At 36.0% G+C, this 20,802-nt stretch overlaps 1 protein-coding gene across 4 annotated transcripts in view; it reads left to right on the forward strand.

Annotated features, from left to right (window-relative positions):
• The window catches only part of LOC137287666 (rho GTPase-activating protein gacF-like), a 237,826-nt gene that overhangs the window by 169,321 nt on the left and 47,703 nt on the right, over positions 1-20,802 (forward strand). For 3 of the 4 annotated variants that reach the window (XM_067820053.1, XM_067820052.1, XM_067820054.1), the window contains one exon: positions 18,740-18,850. In XM_067820053.1, the coding sequence (XP_067676154.1) occupies positions 18,740-18,850 (111 nt within the window). Of the gene's footprint in view, positions 1-14,088; positions 14,185-18,739; positions 18,851-20,802 lie in introns of those variants that run through there. The other variant, XM_067820056.1, reaches the window with a different exon arrangement.

Genomic DNA, 20,802 nt, shown 5'->3' on the forward strand with positions numbered 1-20,802 from the left:
ATTGACTCAGTATAGTTTAATAAGAGAGCTATCATGGTTTTATCACTATTGACGCCAACACCACACAGTTATCTGTCAAAACAGTTTGTAAATAAGCTTTAGATGGTTCCAAATATGAACTTTCAAATATATGTGACAGTGTCATTTAAGTTGTGACAAAGGATCCATGATAACATTTAGCAGTTTTGTAGTGAAATTGATAAAGTGTTTTCGTTAGCATATCAAAGCTGATGCATCTGTTGCTTGTCATTAGTGCATGCAGTGGAATTGTAAAGTTTGGCTTGTCATTGTCATGGCGATGATCATATTCTTAACAATAAGAATAATAACAACATTGTCTCCAGGATTACCCAACCTCTCCCGGCATTTTTAACTTAATCAGTAAGCCATAACTCTCTTGTGTTTGATATGCCCATCTTGAAAAAATACTGCAATGATAAAACACAATAGAAAATCATTACCAGTAAAATTAGATTAATTAAGTCCAAATAGTAGCAAAGTGAAGTCATGAATATTTTTTTCAGATGCTTAAGAAGCATTTGTCGTTGTCTGGCCGACCATGTGAACACCTTTTAAAAATATCACTAATAGAAAAAAAACAACACTTAATCCCATGAAAAGAAACTTCATTTGAGTATTTACAATATTTTGGTGACACAACATTGCTTGTTATGGTGCGAATAAATACTGACATCAGAAAACGTAGGATGTCCAAAATCATATATACTGATAGTTTATTCATGAAATTCATGATGGGTGTGGGACTAATCATTATAACAGCGAGGATGGATGGGTATACAAGGGGAAAATCATGTATATCTACCAGGAGGGTTTATTTCTACCATCTATCTGCATGTCAAAGATCTCTTCATTGTCTAGAATGTTTTTGGGGGGGTGAGTGAGTGAGTTTAGTTTTACAGCTATATGGCGGCGGTCTGTAAATAATCGAGTCTGGACCAGACAATCCAGTGATCAACAACATGAGCAACGATCTGCGCAATTGGGAACCGATGACATGTGTCAACCAAGTCAGCCAGTCTGACCACCCGATCCCGTTAGTCGCCTCTTACGACAAGCTGAGTCGCCTTTTATGGCAAGCATGGGTTGCTGAAGGCCTATTCTACCCCGGGACCTAAATGTTTTTGGATTTTTTATGCTGTTGACATGATCTGTGTAATGACAATGCATAAATGACATCTATTTAACATCCTGGTTCTGAAAATAGGTTTTGTATGGTTCAAATGTCCATGATTATCCACTTTAAAGGAATTAACAACGTCCACTGATATTCATTTATCACGCCGATGACAGGAACCATGACAAGTGGCCTCAGTTTTAGAATAATGGGCCCTTAAATAGCTAGGTGTTACATCGAAATGGCGGAAATGGAAACACTTCGTTGTCAGATATTTTGTTAAATCACTAGATGTAAGACTATATGAGGTAATAATAGCTTTATAGTATCATGATTTCGGAGAATTTCATTTAACTTTTATGATAGTTATTAATGATACATTCTAATATACTATAGCTCAAGTTGGTGATATGATATTATTTCTTGTACATGCATTATTTTTGCATTTTTATTGTTTTAACTACAATATTATCAATGGTGACTATTGAGATGTTGCAGAAATTCAGCAAATTTGTCCTAGTCACTTAAGTTTGATGAAGCAGAAAATTTGATGAAACAGATTCACTTTAACTAGTCTCGGAGAATGTTTTATCCAGTATATTAGATGTTGCATTTCACTGTACAGAGTTGCCCCCCATTCATGTAACAGGAACCTAAGATTGTGGATCCAGGTTTGTAAGGGACTTATCCTTGGATTTTTGCCATGGTTGATTTCACCGAATTGTTAAACTTCTAAAACATCCATCACTTCAGACATTTCTCCCACATTAAACTGCCATATTGTGATCTAACGAAAACAGTCCTGAAAGCAGGATAAACCCAAGCTCGCTCGCTTCCTCGCTCTCTCACTCACTCACTTGCTCTCTCACTCAGTCACACACACTTACTCACACTCACCAGCTTGCTCGCTCACTCACTCATTTACTCGCACTCACGTTCGTTCGTTCATTCCCTCGCCCACTCACTCACTCACTCTGTAGAGGTAGCGTGGAAATTAATCTACATCTTGATCTCCGAGTGCCACAGACAGAAAGGGTAACCCACATGCCATGTATAGCGTATCCACTGTACATGTATTATCTCAGTCGACATAGCTGACCATAATTACCACACAGTGACATAGAGCCATCCATGATTCATAGTGAAGGTAGCATAATTGATGTATTTTGACAAGGATGACATGCCGTCCACACAATGGCCATAATAGGACCTCCATCCACAGAGTTTGTGTGTAATTGTTGATGTATGTTTGCGAGATCAGATCAGTGTCACATCCCATTTCCTTCTCACAGTGGGCTGTTCATGATCCCTTGACCTTACAGATGACCGTCCAATCTAACCATCTTAATACGGTCATGGATCTGAGTGCTCCAGTCTTAATAGATCAATTTAAATGTGTGAATAATTACCAAAAGTCTGTTTATTTCAATCAAAGGGATTAAGGGATCGTTTCTAGAAAGTTGACGCATCCATTTTAAATAATTTCATTTGCCCTGTGATATGAGACATCATGTGCCCGGAGGTCAAACGTAATGGTCGTTAAAAAGAGGATGGCATGTTCTTGATCTGATAGACAATTCTTGGGATCAGCACTAGTCATTGAATGAAAACTGTGTGGGTGTGTGAAGCCTTGTCATTTGACATGCTATATGTCAGAAATCATCAGACTTGTGAAAGAGGTATTGAAAATAAATTGAGTGTTTAATGGCGACCCTGACTACACCCCTTTTACGTCATACCAGGTATGTAAGTTCAGGTGCAGATTCTTCCTGAAATTTATTCCACTGTGTCAGTATCATATTTCTGTCTCCATAAATGACTCGTTAGTTTTTATCATCACCATCAACAACATGTATCTTGAAATTGTTTTATGTTGGTTTTGACTGATTTCATCTCATGTTCCTAAAAATATTCTGCACTGATGTGATGAAACAGGTCATTTTGTGTTATGATTGAGAGAATAATTGAAAGAATAATGCACAGCTTGAGTGAGTGAGTGAGTATGGTTTTATGCTGTTTTTCACAATATTCCAGCAATATCTGAGTGGATAACAGTGTAAGGATAGATATTGTATAACATATTTAATTCAATTATGTTTCTAAAAAACACATTAATATTCTAGCTGTTACCTGAAATCAGGATCAAATGGCCGTTAAACGTCCCTATTGCAAATACCTATAGTATTGCCTTGAGGCCCAATTTGTCCTGAAGCTTTGTCCGTGTGTGATGATAGATAAACGGTTGTAGAAACAGGTTCATTTCATTGTGGAAGTAATTCGAGTGTGAGATAGCATCACCATTAATATGAAATTAAGTCTTCTGGGATGGACAAGTCTTGGGTCAGGTGAGAACTGGTGCTCTGTAAGAAGGAAATATTTATATATGTTCGAACAGTACATTCCTGTAGTGTGTAAGATTCATCTAGGATTCCAATCAGTGTCCTTACCTGGCTAGTTCATAAAAAATCTTACAAATTTCAAAAGTGTATTTTCTTCTTGGCCATATTTCTGCAAATTTGTTAATCAAATAGGGAATGTAGACTATCATTAAATGCACTTTGGGGCAAATATTAGCATTTCAACAGGTCTTTATATGTTTCTTAAATTAATGTGAGAAGATTGTACACTTTCAGAATTTTGGAAGAGTTGTCTCCCTTGTTTCACATTTTGCAGTTTTCTTTTATGTTATCATGCAGCAGCATCTGTTATCATCAAGTAATGATAAAAAATAGAAACACATGATAAAATAAAAACTTACTAAACCTCAAGACATCAGTTGTTTTTCTTCTTTTCATGGATGTTAATTTGTCACCTTGTGCTTGAGGTAAGCGGTAATTTAAATAAAAAAATAGATTGAATTAAAACGTTTTGCAGCAACATTAGAGAACCTTAAATAAACTTAAAGTTCCTCACATGTTTGTGAGCTGACTGCTGCTAATGTCGGGAGCTAAAGCTAAGGAACAACTGCAGTAAAACACATAACAATTTAGCGTCACTCCAGTTTCACAGACCTCCGCTATGCTTCCAGTGCACGACTTTAGCTTACAGAGGGCCAGTATTAGAAGATGCTGTTGACATAAGACACTGACATGCACAGAAGATGAGGCTGATTGGGGGGTGGGAGGGGTGATGAGGGAGGGATGAGAGTTGGTTCAGCGCCATAAACACGATCTTCAAAACTGCTGGACTTTGCATGCGGATGAGGGAGAGGTGGTTGTGCGGACTGTGCTTTAAGTTGACTCTGGGACTGTGCGACACATCACGTCATGTTGAGAGTGTTTGTTGATGGAATCGTCATCCCTCTTGCTGATGCTTTCATCACATTTTGTGCCATGTTTGTAAACAGATGACAATATGCTGGTCAGCTTAGCTGCCTTGACCTTGGGAGACCTTGACGTCCAAATTTGCTTCCACAACCACCAGGCTTGTATAGATGATTCAGGGAACATTTCTAATTAGATGTCTGGCCAGTCTCACATTCTAACATTCTTGGCATTAGGAAACAGGCCACTGGCGGAGAAGGAAACAAGAGAGATTTCGTTCTCACATTTTTTAGATACCCAACCACTGACCCAGCTAAGAACCAACATTTCAGTTCAAGTTAAAAACCTGAAAGAGAAAGTATTCAACAAATCATCAGAAAAACAACTTTCTCATAAGATCAACATTCAGGAAGAAAGAAAGATATATTGAATCTCTTAATGAATGTTTCATAATATAAACCCTTCATTAATAAATCAAAATTATGCAGAAACAATATTAATTATATCAACTGATAATACAAAATATTTCCAATGTTGGTTTGAAGGAAATGAAAATAACTAGAAGATCCAGACTGAGAAATCTCGGTTGTTATTAGTGATGTTTAAGAACAGGTCATACAAACACCTTGTTATCAACAAAGTAATCAATATTGACAGGTATCTTGTTTCTGCCACACCCTACCTTAAAACAACTTATTTTGTTCCAATAATTATCTAGCAGAATATTATTAACCTAATCACAGATAACACAATTAGACAAAAAAAACACATTTATGTAGAATAAAATTAACAAAAGCAAAAATATTCAATTACACATGTTAACTGGTATTCAAAAGGATATTGGTTTCTGTTTGAAAAGATTTAAGCGCCATATTTTGAAATTACCTGTGAAAACACACCTGAGGATGGAATCTTGTATAAACAGCATCCGACCTATGACCCCACTGCGAGGTCAGAGTTCAGCATGTGAAGGAACCAGCCAGTAGAATCGTTCTGTGTAGAGGGATTATTTGTCTATTGCTTTCTAAATATAACAAGATGTTAGAAGGATGGGGAGGCTGGTCAAATGATGCAAACCGTCTCAGCGACAAGTGATGAGTAGGGACGCTCAAAAAACGATGTACAACATTTGGAAATGTTGATGCAGAAAGTGTTATTGTGAATCCTGATTCCTATCTGTACAGCATGCATCTGAAGGAGCTCTTAACATTCACCAATACACAAGCAATATTGGCTGAAAGTGTAGAACATTTCAAGAAACTGCGGATCATCGATTGTTTACCACAGGTATGGTGATCGTTGTGATTTCCTATCTTTGGAACTATTATACATGGACTTTGTGTGTGTTAATGTTATGTGTCTTCTTTGGGACTGGAGGTGAGACATCATTGATGAGGAATTGTATTTGTATTCAGTTATTGGCACCAGACTTGATCATGACGGTATTCTAAATATTCAGATAGTCTTGTTTCATATTTTCATGTTGCTCCAATATTGGTGTATTGGAGAGTACTTGTAAATTTTAGAAAACGATCATCACAAAGTTTTGAACAATTTACTAAATTTCAACACAGTTTGTTTGGAAATTTATATGTTATTTAACATGTTTGTTGTCAGATTTTATACAAATTAAATTTTCAAGAAAGAAATGTAGGTGTTATGTGATAACTCAGTGACATGAAATAAAACATTTATTTCCCGCAATGAATCTGTTTCAAACTTGATTTTAGGTATCTTTGCTGAGTCAGGAGAGTTCTTGTACAGTTCTTATCATTCAGCTTATCTTAATGGCTATTATTTTTTTATCATAAAGTTGCATATTTAGGCGGAAACATGTAAAATTGTAACATAATGTGCATTATGAACAAGATTCCAATAATGATTAAACTCTTCCAAGGATAATTTGATTTTGAATAAACCATTCTGCAAACCAGTTCATAAGGAATTGTTCTGAAAAATGATATATACTAAATCCCGTTGAAAAATTTTGATGCTTTTTTTTAATTTTTACCATTAATTTTCATTTTATCATGCTGATTTATATTTACAACTGTAAAAAGATAATATTTTGATTAACCAATATTGCTAAACTATCCATGCCCTTGACTTGAAAAGTTTGGTGTACATTTCAGCACAGAAGCATATAACGAGAGCCTGTCACTCAAATGAAAAATGAAGATTCTATATTGTTTTAATGGATGTACAGACTATTCCAGCCATAATAAGCAAAATTCAACCTGAATCAACAACACTGAACAATATCACAGTAGGGCTTGAAATAATAATTGCACTCAACGTGACTGAAAAGAGCGTTATTCATAGTAAAACAGAGACCTGTCGTGGCAAAGGGGTATATGCACACCAAATGCGTCATCCTCCAATATTTAGTTTTAAAAGTGACACCAAATGGAGGAAGCAAAGGATCAAATTCATTAATGCTGCATAGTTTAAAGAGCGGACTTGTTTATCTTTATTTAGTGTTTTCTTATTGCGGTGTTATGTGACAGTTTGATCTCATGAGCAGGTGGAAGAATAGGGTATTTTGTTCAAGGGTAATTTAAATAAAATACTTGCCAATGTTGAAATTTGATTAAGTTTTTAAATCAATCTTTATTTTTTGCTTTTAGAGATTACATTGTTGGTGCTATGTATATGACAACTAGTTGCAACTTTGAGTTGTGATGTGTTACTCTCTTTACCTGTGTGGTATGTGCAACAATCTTTGTGTGAAAAGAAGTTTTTAGATTTTGAAGGTTTTAACGGTTATAACATTATTTTTAGTTTAGAAAAGGGGTGAAGTTTTAATCATTTGGGGAAAATTTATGAAACTAAAAACTAAAAACTTCTAAATCATACCCCTTTATGTTGCTAACTGTGCTGGGTAGTGTTTAATGTGACTTTTATCATCCCTTACACTATACTGATAATCTTGAGAGATTTTTAAAAAGATATGTGTTTATGTGTATTGACAAGCTCCTCATCTCGCCTTATTCTTAGATAACTCTTGTATCAGTTTTGCTTCAGAGATTCCATTCACTTTGTATATCGTTAAGAAAATGAATCAGAACTGTGAAAATTGAATGAAAATTTCCTCTTTTTGCCTGAAGATTCCATTTCATCCGACACAAGAATGGATTAAAACCAAAATTATTTAACAGTGTTTTGCACAGTTGCAGAACAACCCCAAATAATCTATGACTCTAAGTATTGCATTTTAAAGAACTGAACGTATGCATCGCAACTAATACATAAATGGTCATCACTATTTCTTAGAGAGTTTATTGAACAACCAGCGTAGAAAGATTCTATTTAAGGCTATTCAAGATGTTAATAATTGCTATTCTGGTACTACTTCACTGATTCTTTTAAATGGCATTACATGACAAATCATAAGAATAAGGTTATACTACAAAATGCACTGTATGCAAATCAAATGGCCAAGTATTTTTGCCTTTCAGCACCTTTTCTTTAATATATAACTGTCAATCTTCCCAGATCCTTTGTGTCGATTTCTAGTAGTTACTTGTGATGGTCTGATCCTATTTACTTTTTGGACAAAAAATGTTTAAATTAATGAAAACCAGACCTCTAGTCTTGTAATGAAGAGTATGCATTCCTTAAATCTGGTTGAGTTATTTAGGGCCATTAAGAGGTATTTGGTCGATATCTGTGTGTAATGTTGTCTGGTCTGACTGTTAGCTGGTCATCAAGAGGATGTTTCCTAAGGAAGGAAGTTTGACGAGAAAAGACATCAATAACTTGAGTTGTCGTCGTTCAACCACTGACCGTGATTGACCGAGTGCAACTACCTCTTTGCTGTGGTCAGATGTAAACACCTGATAATCCACAGTCATTTGTGTGGGTGAAGAGAATGTGACAAAATTTCACAAATGTCACACAATTATTATGTTTGTGTGAAAGTTGAAAGATTTTCGCGGACGATGGTTCCAGTTTAACTTTGAATTTTGAAGAAAATCTTTTCAGTCCTTTAAAGCTTAGTACATAGTGAAAAGGTTTTCAGGTTCTTGTTATCATATGATGTTTTCAATAAGTTCTTTTTCAGATATTTATTCTTGTAATAATGTACATATATAAATCACCTCTAAACTATGATTTTAAAACTTTCTAAATAATTCAAACCTTTCAAAACTGCTGCCTTTAAATATAATAGTTCTCTCTATTATACAAAATTACATTTTCAAAGCTAAATGTTAGAAACTGTGTGATGGCAAATGTGGAGAAAACATTTCAATAACAAAAGACCAGCGTCAACGTAAAGACCCAAACAAAACTCATCTCATCAAACTGTAATCCTGTCAATCTATCATTGCCAAGGCCACAACACGTGACGCTGAAAATTATACCATTTACTGTCCTCCTGGACAATTTCAATGCCAGTTCCACTTATTAACATTGAAGTTTGAAAAACTGTGCCAAAAGGTTCTTTAACAAAGATTATTTTTGATCACGTTTCATCCAAGTTAAAAGGATAATCCCTCAGCGATGATTTGTGTGTGCCCTCTGTTTGAAGACGAATTATTGCCAGACGTTTTTGACGTCTGCTTGAGCTCACGTTTTATGTAAGCTGCAATGCCTGGACCTGCACCCAAAACTTTACTGTTTGTTTACGAGGGTCATGATTATGCTGCATGATGCATGGAATGGCACGAGCTTCATCTTGTCTTTGGTACAGGCGTATCACGTCCTTCAGACAGTATTTACGTGCATAGAAATTTGATTGTGGATACATACTCAAGAATACAGAAAAGACAATCTCAAGAATTAGGTGTACAAACTCTGTACTTCAAAGCCCCCGTGTGGCTGTTTGAGGGGTCAGAGTTCATGCATGTGAGCAGGAATGGCCTGCGAAAGAGGGCTAAACAAATCTGTGTATTAACCCGATATTTTTTGAGTGAGCATGCGGAAGTCTGAGCTTAGTGTCAATCTCTGTGTAAACTGACATATATTTCTTGCCTCACCAAAGTGCTAATTGAAATAGGTCTTCTCGACCCACAGATGTTTAACCCAGCCCTGCTCATCTATAGTGACGGCCCTTAAGACAAAAGGCTTCAAAGTTCATAAGTTTTTTCGTTTAAAGATGTCGAAATTGTCAAAGGTCACTGAAAAATTTGTTCATTTAAAGTAGATACATGTCAGATACCAGTACTGTATAAGTGTCTGAATATCGTTGAGTGGATGACTTGTTTTGATACATGTCATGAAAGTCAATACAATACTTTGGGGACAGTGGGTGAAGACCATTCTGGTTCCACGCCGCAATACTGTGATATTGTTGGAATATTGCTAAAAGCTGTGTAAAACACTCACTCACTCACTCACTCACTCACTCACTCACTCACTCACTCACTCTTGACTTTGTTGTGAATATGGAAAAAATCTTGTCACTTACATTTACAACCTGTGTTGTTAAATTCAACTCAACATTTGCAAGGGATACAAGTCTGTGTTTTACTTATCTAACTAGAGGACAGAAATTGGTCTATTTGTTATGAACTTGATTATATTAATTTTAGATGAAGTTTATCATGTGACAGATGCTTGACAGCATGTTACTCTTATAATTTGCATGACACCATTAAAAGTTGTCCACTGTTTTTGGAGTTTAGAGTTGAATTGAATAAACCCAGTTCAAATGTCAATGAATTTAGGCTATTTCTTATAAAGTTAGACAGTTATATGCCCCTTCAACACTGCTATGGATACACGTCAGAAATACACATGAGAAAATAGTATGTTTTGTACATTTTTGGCCTCAATATGGGGCTGTACTGATTTAACTCTTTACCCACTCATCTGCAGAAAGCCATGTTGCTTCCCCACTGGATGCTAACTGGAACTGTTTCTGGTTTGGGCAAGCAATACATCCATGGCAGACAGAAATTTTCTGGGACCCAAAGGTTAACGGTTACACCTCAGTCTGCAAAATCACCACATATTTTTCGTGAAAACTAACCCTTAATTCACAAACAAAAAATTCAAACTGAAATGTGTTAAGGACTGTTGTTCAGCTGAAGTGGGAATCGCTGGTAGGATAAGGGTTAAATCCCAATCAGCAAAATAAATGTATCTTCAGTTCACAAATGTTTCCTGAAATAAGTTAGCTAAAATTCATTTAGGATTGTTGTTCAACTGAAGTTGGAGTCAGTAAGAGGTTATAAGGAAGTCCTGCTTACATTTTGACTTATTGATCTGAGTTTAGGCCATAAGACAAATCTAATTTATCATGTGGTCTCTGGTCTCAAGGGGCATTTATGAAAACTCCTTTCAAATTGATCTGAAGTTGGTACATGGATGATCATTTCACATTCATGGTGTCTCTTTGGAGAAACACTGCTTTCATTCTTCACCTGGTTCAGAATCATGTTCATGGTGCAGAACCTTGTTCACACTGACTAAGACCAGTCGTGGTTCCAGTGTTGTCATTGTGAAGATGGAAAAGACATGACTACTGTCCATGATAAGTAGGTCAGTAGGTCCTCAAGGCTTTGTGTAGGTTGACTGACTGGGTTTGAACCCAGCATACAGGTGCATGTTTGACATGACCAGTCATCAGATGTCAAGGTCATGTGGGGAAGTATTTTGTATGTTAGCAATGGTTTCTGAATTTCACAATATTCTTTTTGTGATGCTATGTAGTTTGATCTTGTACTTTGTAATCCTATTTCAACTGGATGTCAGTTGATGGAGCATGGCTTAGAGCTCAGATGTCGTGATACTAACAATACAAGATATTACTAACGATAGCAGCGGTAACAGTTTGTATTGGAGGTGGTGGCGTTAGCCTAGTAGTTCAGGCATTTGCTCGTCACACTGACTACCCACACCAATTCTCCATATGAGTGCAATGTCTGAAGCTCTTTTCTGGTGCCCCTCACAATAGTATTGCTGGAATATTGCTAAAAGCAGCATAAAACCACCTCGCTCACTGTTTGTATTAACATATCAATCATTAAGTGAGATGATTAGACTAATTGTATGAAATTATGTCAGTATAATCATAGTTATTAATGTGTTTTGTAATATGATAGTTAATTACAGTGGAGGCTGGACAAATGCCGATTTTGACAGCTTCCATTATATTCAAATCTGAATTGTCTTTGTATTTTTGTAGATTTGTGGAAGGTGTGGTCATAGTTTTAGTGTCTGTGACAAAAATCCCATACCATATTTACTTATCAGTATCATTAACATATTCTGTCTAGTTATCCATTAAATATAGGCTTAAGCAATCATATAATGGAACGTGGACAGAAAATGAATTGTCATGTAGCCTGAGGCAATCTAGACAAGAACAGTTAGGATAGTAGATGGTCAGATTTGATGGGAGTCATCAGAACGGGGATCAGGAACTGATATTAACCCATCAAGGAAATCTTGTGACCCTAGATGCGTCCCAAGTGTCAAAGATTCTGGGTATCAAGACAAGGGTTTGTTGACGTGGGCAGGGTGTGAGAGAGGATGGGAGGATGTGATCAGTCTTGTCAGAGTTTCTTGAGACACCTGGGGTTTATCTGATGGAGGTATAACATTCAAGACGTACATGGTATACTTGAGGTATATGATATACAGAGTGTACTTCATAAACATGTGCTGTATAATGTATGTTATATGCATGGTGTCCTTGAATATGAGTGAGTGAGTCAGTCAGAATGGTTTTATGTTGCTTTTGAAATATTCCAGCAATATTACCGTAGGGGGACACCAGGAATGGGCTTCAAACATACAGGGAATCAGCATTCAAGACAACAGGTTTTGACTCAGCATAGTAGTATACTTGATACATGTGTCATACACGGTGTATTTAGTATTCATGGTATGCTTGATTAGGTATATGATAAAAGGTTTTCCTGATATAAAATATATATTGTATACTTCATATATATATCGTATGTGTCACATACATGACATACTAGATATACCTAACATACAACATTCGGTACTTATTTGATTTTCTGATTGCAAGATGTTGTTGATGCTGTAACATTGTACCAGAAAGTGCATATCAGTTTAAGTGTTTTCGATTCCAGACTTTCTTCACTTCACTATATTTAGACTCCACAGCTGCAATTAATATTCAGAAACAGCTCTGTTTGCAAATGGTATACAAGATACTTATATGAAATGAATGATATTTATAACAACATATCGTGGTGGTTTACATTACTTTGCAGATTGGGTATGTTTCTTCAGGAATAGTATGATAAATATGATATTTGACTTTTGTACCATCAAGTAAAAGTACTATGGTCTAAATTATTGAACATTAAAGATAAAAGTTCATTTATCATCCTGTGAAGAGCAATCCATCCAAACTATATATGGCCTGTGTGTTTTAATACTGGCTATAGTCTACATTCACCTCACTGTCCATGGTTCTGTACCCATTAGATTGTTTGTTCAGCTCATTCAATTGAATCAACCCGTACCAGATTCTCTAACCCCTCAACCATAGATTCAAATCTCAAGCACCAGTTAAATTCATGTGAAGGGGCTTAATATGAACATTGGATTTCTAATCCATGGCTATAAACTCTCTGTTTTCATTGTATTGTGTTAAAAGGTTTCAGCCGATTCCCCTAATCCCTTCTCCTTCATAGTACAGTCCCTTTTAAGTTATAATCAGCCTGATTGTTGTCACCCTCGTGGGTTGTCCCGATGACCCTGGGTTGTCCCGGTGCTCTAGGGGACATCTAGACACACAAGGATATTATCTGTTACTATGGGATATCGTCCAAACTCTCCTGGATATTTTGTTCTGATATCCAGTCTTATCATTCTCATACCCAAGCATATTGTGAATATTTCAGAACATGCCCTGGTATTTCAAGAAACGATGCCATAGAATATTGTCCAAATATAAAGATATCACTCAGATACCTTATTTAGGATATTTTCCACGAATTATCCATGTATTTCAAGATGATGAAATCATCAAAATACCCTTAGGTATGCAGAAAATATGCAGGTATCTCAAGGTATCTTGCAAATACCTTAAGATATTGTCCAAAGTAATCAAAATACCAAATGATATCAGGTTATCTCAAAGTATCTTGCAAATGTCTTAGGATATCATCAAAATACCCCAAGATATCCAGAGTCCATAAAATATTGAAATATCTCAAGGTCTTGCAAATGTGCAGGATATCATATAATTATCCTGATGATCAGGTACCACATTTTTTTAAAAGTATCTTAAGGTATCTGCAAATATCATACAACATATCATCAAAATACCCCAGCATATTCAGATATTAGAACATATTGAATTGTCTTATAGCATCATGTAGTTATCCTTCGATAAAAAACAAACAAGGTACCTCAAGGTACCACAGATGCCCATACACTGACCATACCCATTAGTGGGCAGTCCAGCGAGTTGAGGTGAGGAGGTAGTCTGTTATTTCACCTGTCTACGCCATGGCCTGCGTTGGGGTGAAGACAGGGCGCCCCCAGGCCATTTTGTATTGTCCTACAGAGGCCACGGCAGGTTGTCCGCTGAAACCAGTCATTGAGTCAGGCACTGGTTGACCATCAGCATGGGGTCCCACTCAGCAGATTGGGGGCGAGGGGCTTGTATTACACCTTGATTCCTACCTCCTAGACAGGAGAGGGAAGATAAGTTATTTCCTGTTGTTCGTGTGGAGGTTATGAATGTGGATGGCACAGAGTGACAAGGTGGTTCGTGACGTTGGACAGATTTCGAGCCGGATTGTACACTAAACAGAATCATGTTTTGAGTGCCTATGTGGTTTGACAACCCTATCTGTGAGTATACCTGTCAACACTGCATATCACAGGTGTTTTTTAGTTGAACTAATTCTACCAACTGTCTCTGAAACAAGGACATTTTTTATACAAGCAACAGCTTGTTATTAACAAATATGTTTTACAAGTCTGACAAGATTCTGTGTTAATTCAACCTTCTGCGTAAATATATCTATCATATCTCAACTATTTGCATACCAATTTCTCAAGCAGATCAATGGGACTTTAAAATTTCATATATATTATATTTAGCACTTTGAGCAATATGTTCATCCTGAAATGGCACTTTAAAAGTGGACTATTAATGTTATATCATATGTTCAGTCATTCACAGAGTGTCAAAGAAAAAAAATTTATGAACGCAATACTGACAAAAAATTATGGAAAAATTTAACATTTTTATAAATATCAGGCTGAACCACTCCCACATTATTACATGTCTGGGAAGGATTCTTTTCTTAACACCTACTCGTAATGTATGTCAGTCAGTCCCCTTGACAGATATCACGTCCTATCCTTCCTTCAACCTGTTAAAAAAATGAACATTAACATTCTTAGTGTTCGTATGACAGGCCTGTAAATCAGCTGTAATACCTCACATCATGGTAACAATCCACATGTTCTTGTAGCATAGAGAGCTGTGTTTCATGGAAGTATGAAGACGCTGTGTTTGATTGTTTGATTGTTGTTTGAGTTACGATTACAACATGACAGCTATGTCATCGAGGGTTGTTATGTGTCGATGTTTCAATTCTGAAAATACTTCAGTAGTTACGTCACCTGGAAATCATAAATGGAATATTTCTTTTCATACTTTCAACCGTCTGGCACTGTTGGTCTTGTTAATATGCTGTACAGGGTATTTCTCAGTGTTAGATTTCTGGTGGTATGTTGCTTTGAAATCTTTCAAATATTTGGTTTAAGTTTGCTGAGAGACACATTGATGGTTGTAATCTTTGAATTTCAGCCTTCATTTTCCTGTTTACAAAACTTAAGTACAAATTTGTATAATATTTTTCTGACTTTCATTGACGCATAAGATTTAGAAATGTTATACAGTGTTGCCATCAAACAAATTCAAGTTTTTCTTGTACAAATACATTAACGGATGTATGAATCAATTTTCAGAACAAAAGAAGTTAAGGAAAACATTCTCGGATGTTATAACTGATCAATTACTGCATTCAGATAGCACGTCACTGAACTCAGTTTTGGTTCATATTGTCATAAATGTCACATTTTAATGTTGGACTTACAGGATATTTTGTAATTAACTCACTACCTGCCAAAAAGTGTATATCTACATGGAAGTCATTTTTGACACTTTCATTCAAATCAGTGGTGTGAATGTCAATTGGGAGCCCGATCAGCCTCACACTTTGTTTTTCAAGGACCAAGTGAGAGGTACAGTCATTGTACCTCAGCCCATGTGTTCACTGTGTTTTTTCTGCTTGACTGCTCGTTAGATTGTTGTTGGTCTTTACTTACCTGGGGCTGTTGTATTCTTACCTGGGGTCAGATGTCAATTGTCATTAGAATTGTTGATTGAGTGATAATATGAGTTATTCATATCAAGTCTATTGTAGTTTTGGAACAGTTGATTTATGATGATGTCCTACAATTTGGGGAGTTACGCTTTCAGATATTTTACATTGATTTTAAAGCATCAGGGTTTAAAATTCATTCCACCATGACATTTAATAATGATTTATTTTGATTGGCTCATTTCACTAAAGTTAAATTATTTAATGATTTTCATTGTTTCTGATCACTAAAAGGAATATATGAGCACAAAAGTATCTGTTTTAAAATAATGCATTTAACTCACGACAGAACAACCTTAAATCTGTTCTCTTCCTAATTGTCATGTGGTTCATTTTTATTCCAACGCTACTAAATGTTAGACTGGAAACCTCACACAAATACTTTTAGTTTTCATTGTTTGTCAATGATAAACCACCACTAAATGTTAGATTTGAAACCTCACACAAATATTATAGTTTTCATTGATGTTTTGTGGTGGTTTGTCAATGATAAACCTCCTCATGATTTGAATCAGGGCACTATAATCTCCGTATTATGTGAGTTTCAAACCACTTGATCCCACGTGTGGTATCTTGATTTCAGTGATATGAGGATTTTATATCAAATGATGGCAATGTTATCTATTGTTTTATTACATCTAGTGAAATCTGTATGCAAATTGTCTCAAAGACGATGCGACTCCTTGTATCATTTACTCTCAATGATTGTTAGGTCGTAAACAATGTCAAATATTAACACAGTACTTTCCACTTTTAGGATTGATAAGATCATAATCGTTTGAATTATTTCTTCACTTTTAATTATTGCATTTGATAAGAAAAAAAATGTACCCTTAAATGATAAAGAAACATATTCATTGCATCAAACTCAGTATGTAGCAACAGTCATTCAATCTTGTTGAGTGTTTACATGAGGTAACTCCTGAATTTTGCTGTCTGTTGTATTTACACAGATCATGATCTAATTCTGCAGTTATCCTTAGATAATATCCAGTATATGGTCGTTATAATGCCGATCTTGTGCTACTGAATTTTGTAAGTTTGCAATGTGATTAACTGGAGATCAACAGTGAATTGTTGACATGCTATTTTTGATGATGTGAAGATGGTTGATTGTGGGCAAGGAGCCACAGATTACCCCACAATTTGACTGAATCAGTGGTATCTCAAAGAGTATTATTGTGAGGAATGACTGTGTTATATTATTTTATATCAATTATTCTATGACATAGATTGTATCCGGAAACTGTTAACACAGCTTAATTATTGATGGGTGAAACGATGTATGTCTAGGGACTGGAAGTTTTTACATCAGAAATGTTGCAACTGGTCACCCATGGGTAGTAGTCCACCTACAAATTTGTGAGAACTGAATCAGATTTCCCCAAAGTCTGTACTTGTGACACTATGATATGAGTCTAAATGTGAAATGTCAGTTTGACCAGGCCAGCTTGTCACGGTTGACTGGCCAGTGTATGTAAATGTAGACGTGGGATATAGCAAGATGTGGGCCACGCTCCAAAACTTCTCCTTGGACGGTGTTCTACATGCTTACTTTCTTATCCTCTTGACACAGATTTATAATGCTTTGATGTTACCTGATACGCGCAGGACCATTAATACAGTGGATGGTGTGGCACTTTTTGTTGGCTTGAAGGATATACCTGCACTTTCACACATACAGTCATGGGGCTAGACTTATGCTTAGTCGCTGAATATATATAATTGTGATCGTAACAAATACCCCAGTTAAATTGAAAAGGAGCCACAGAGAGAGCAGTGATTTAACCTAGGGAATCGAGACTTACTTCCTTTAGGGCTTTAGCATTGCAGGGAGGGCAAGGGTGTAGGGAATGTATGGTTCAGTATCTGTGAGACAGACTATCGTAGGGCATATATATTGTATGAATTTTCTTTAAGACAGTCTATGTTTTAATTCCTTTCTTAAAGATATTTTGGGAAAGTAAAATGCATTAATGTTTTATACAACTCAAAAGAAATAAAACACACTGTTTTATGTATGACTGCTGTTAATCTGTCAAGCAGTTCCTAATTTTTTTCTCTGTTCCTAAATTTCTGTTAGCAGTATGTTACTTTGTATTTCCAAATTTTTAAACTTTTATGGAATTTGGATGACTGCTGAAAATAATTAAGTGGAAGGGCTTTATCTGGAAAGTGTAAAAGGTAGACAAAAATATTAGTGTGAAAAAAAAATGTGGATACAAAAAACTTGTGTTTTGAGAAGGAGACTTTCACTGAACAATCATTATATAAGACGTGTTACGTCACGTCATGCCATGTCACGTCATTATTGAATATTTACCCCTTCTAAGATCAAATTGAGTGTTCATTTGACTCAAATCAGAATCCAAAAATCCAGAAAGACCATTGTGAAAGTAAAAGAAAGCTTGCCAGAGATGGTAAAGTAATTCTTTACTGGCAGCCATGAGTGTGTGTCTGATCTTTTCACACGCTAACAGATCTACAGTTATCACATACGAAGAGACACTCCTCATTGAGATCCCTCCCTGGCTCTGTGACAGGGGAGATTACATGTGGTTTAATGCGAAGAAAATCACAGTTTAACTTTCAAATGTTGCACTATCTTCTGCTCAAGCTTCTTAATGCAACAGTAAACTCGGTCCTAAAGAGTGTTATGTTTTTTTTCGGTTTCTCCTTTTTTTATTACTGTTTTTTGTCACAGACCTATACAAGAGAGGTCTTGAGGTTTTGGTCCAAGAATTCTTGAAATTCTTGTTGTTTGCCAGAATTGGGTCTCTAACCCCAAATTTTAAACAAATTTTTAAAACGAGGCTGTTTGACTTTGAACTTGTAGATTTCGGTACCAGATGCCATGGAAAAAGATACATGATGGGTTATTTTGGAAATGCAACCATCAAGGTTGTAGGGCAGGTGAAGAATTGCATTTTCATCTCTGTTTTGAAAAGGGCAAACCATAACACAAGGGATGAAAAGTCAGTATTGTAATTCATTTTGTGTTCTTCTTCCAGATCAAACGCATCCCGGAGTACGACAAGTATTTAAATGATCTCCTCGATGAAACAGATTCAAGTCATACAGACTTTGATGACTTGAAGAAGGCCGTGGACAAGGTTACTAATGTAAGTAGCCATTTTGTTTTCCAAATTACATCATCATTCTTGCTTTGAAGACTAAGTGCGAGCTGTTAATGTCACAAGACATTAGCAGAGACCTGATTAGCATGAAGCTGTGAAAAAGTGAAACAGTTCATGGCGGAATGGGTTTCAAAGGTCATTTAGTAGACACTCGTCTGTTTGGCTTGCCTCATAATTTGTGAGTACACAAAAAAGAACAATTGGAGACCTTTGACTTTGACCTTGTCAAATGTTTTTTTGAAAGTGTTACCAGAAAGGTCAAGGTCAAACTGGCAGGCTAAGTTGTGTTTTGAATGTCTGAAATGCGAAAGAAAAGAAGGAAAAGTTCTTAACACTCTTAATGATGCTGAAGATCTTGAGGTTCTCCATACTTCTACATAGTACATACTCCTGAGTCAAGTGTAGATAAATGCAGGCATGACTTCACCTGAGTTGCGGACTTGAGAGATTTGCCAAGATTTTTATATACTTCAGACACAACTTGATTTGTAGAAATATTGATTACATTTTCTTTGAAAAATATTAGTTAGATTAATAGGTTATGATTTCCCTTCATTTAATTGGGCTTGATGTGGCAGAGACTAGTGGTTAAATTCTTCAACACACTGACTCCCCATATAGGACCAGTCAAATTTGTGGAAAGAATCACTGAATTTTAAAAAAATTAGTATAGAAATGATTTTTTGTTTTTATCATGGGTTCAGTGTGTTAAGCCCTTTCTGATATCCCCGGCCAAGATATTGCTGGAATTTTTCTGAGAGTGGCATAAAACTATACTGACTCATTCACTGTATTTAATTAAAATGAAAGTTTACTTAATTTGATTTTACTGGTAGATACAGTTGCATTTTAAAAAGTTAAAGTTTAAATGTCTAAGGTCAAAGTAGTTTATGTATAATTCTTACGTAGCAGTCATAAGCAATGATAAGACATGTAAATATTTTCTTACACAATGCTTTAAAATGCTGATGACAAACAATGCTGATGTTTATCAAGACAAACTTCAGCTACTTCATCCTGAAAACATGTGCTGTTTCTTTTCCAAAACATATTGACCCTATCCATCCTTCTATGTTTTTATGAAATGTAAATATGTCTCATCAAAATATGTTATTTCTGAAAAATAAGACATTCTGAAGATGATGCCTTTCATTTGAAATTGTTGATATTGTTTTTTCAGTCATGTTACAACTTTTGAAAAAACATAAACATATCTCGTCAAAGTATGTCATTTCCAAAGTTTGAGACTCAAAAACATGGATGCCTTCCATATTATATAATTGAAACTTTTTGTCTGTTATCGATCATAAATTGTGGTTTGAAGTCACACTGTTTTGCGCAAACATGTGCAAATGTAGTTATTGAATCATTAAGATAGCTGTCATTCTTAACACCATTGCTTTGTCTATTTCGAGCTTCAATTTCTATCGACTGACCATAGAGTGGATGAGCCTTGAGTCTTTGTATAGATAACATTTGTTCTTACATTTGCCGAGTTCCAAGACGGCTTGATGTGTCTTACGCTTAACTGGTGGCGTTGGCGCGAACGAATCAACACATTTACATGCAACATTCCAAAGGTGCAACCAAGGGTCACAGAGTGCCACAATTCTACAGACGTGTCCCTTTCAGTTGCTCCCACCTGTAGGTGATGGACGAGGGCTAGTGTGGGTCGAGGCCAAATAATGGAGGCCCCATCTCCCCAGACAGAATAGAACTTGAACTTTATAAACTTTAATCGCAATAAGGTGTGAAGAGTAGCAAAGATTGAGACAAACAGGGTGCTTGCATGCAGCACAGTTGATTCTTTCATTTGTGAGTTTGTCATTACACACGTCGTCATGCGGTCTGCCCATAGATTAACATTTCTCTAAACTGGACAGCGTCAACCATTATTCTCCAGTTTTGTGGAATTCAAGAAAAAGAAGAAATGTCAA

The sequence above is a fragment of the Haliotis asinina genome, chromosome 6, assembly GCF_037392515.1.
Source record: "Haliotis asinina isolate JCU_RB_2024 chromosome 6, JCU_Hal_asi_v2, whole genome shotgun sequence".
Lineage (NCBI taxonomy): Eukaryota > Metazoa > Mollusca > Gastropoda > Lepetellida > Haliotidae > Haliotis > Haliotis asinina.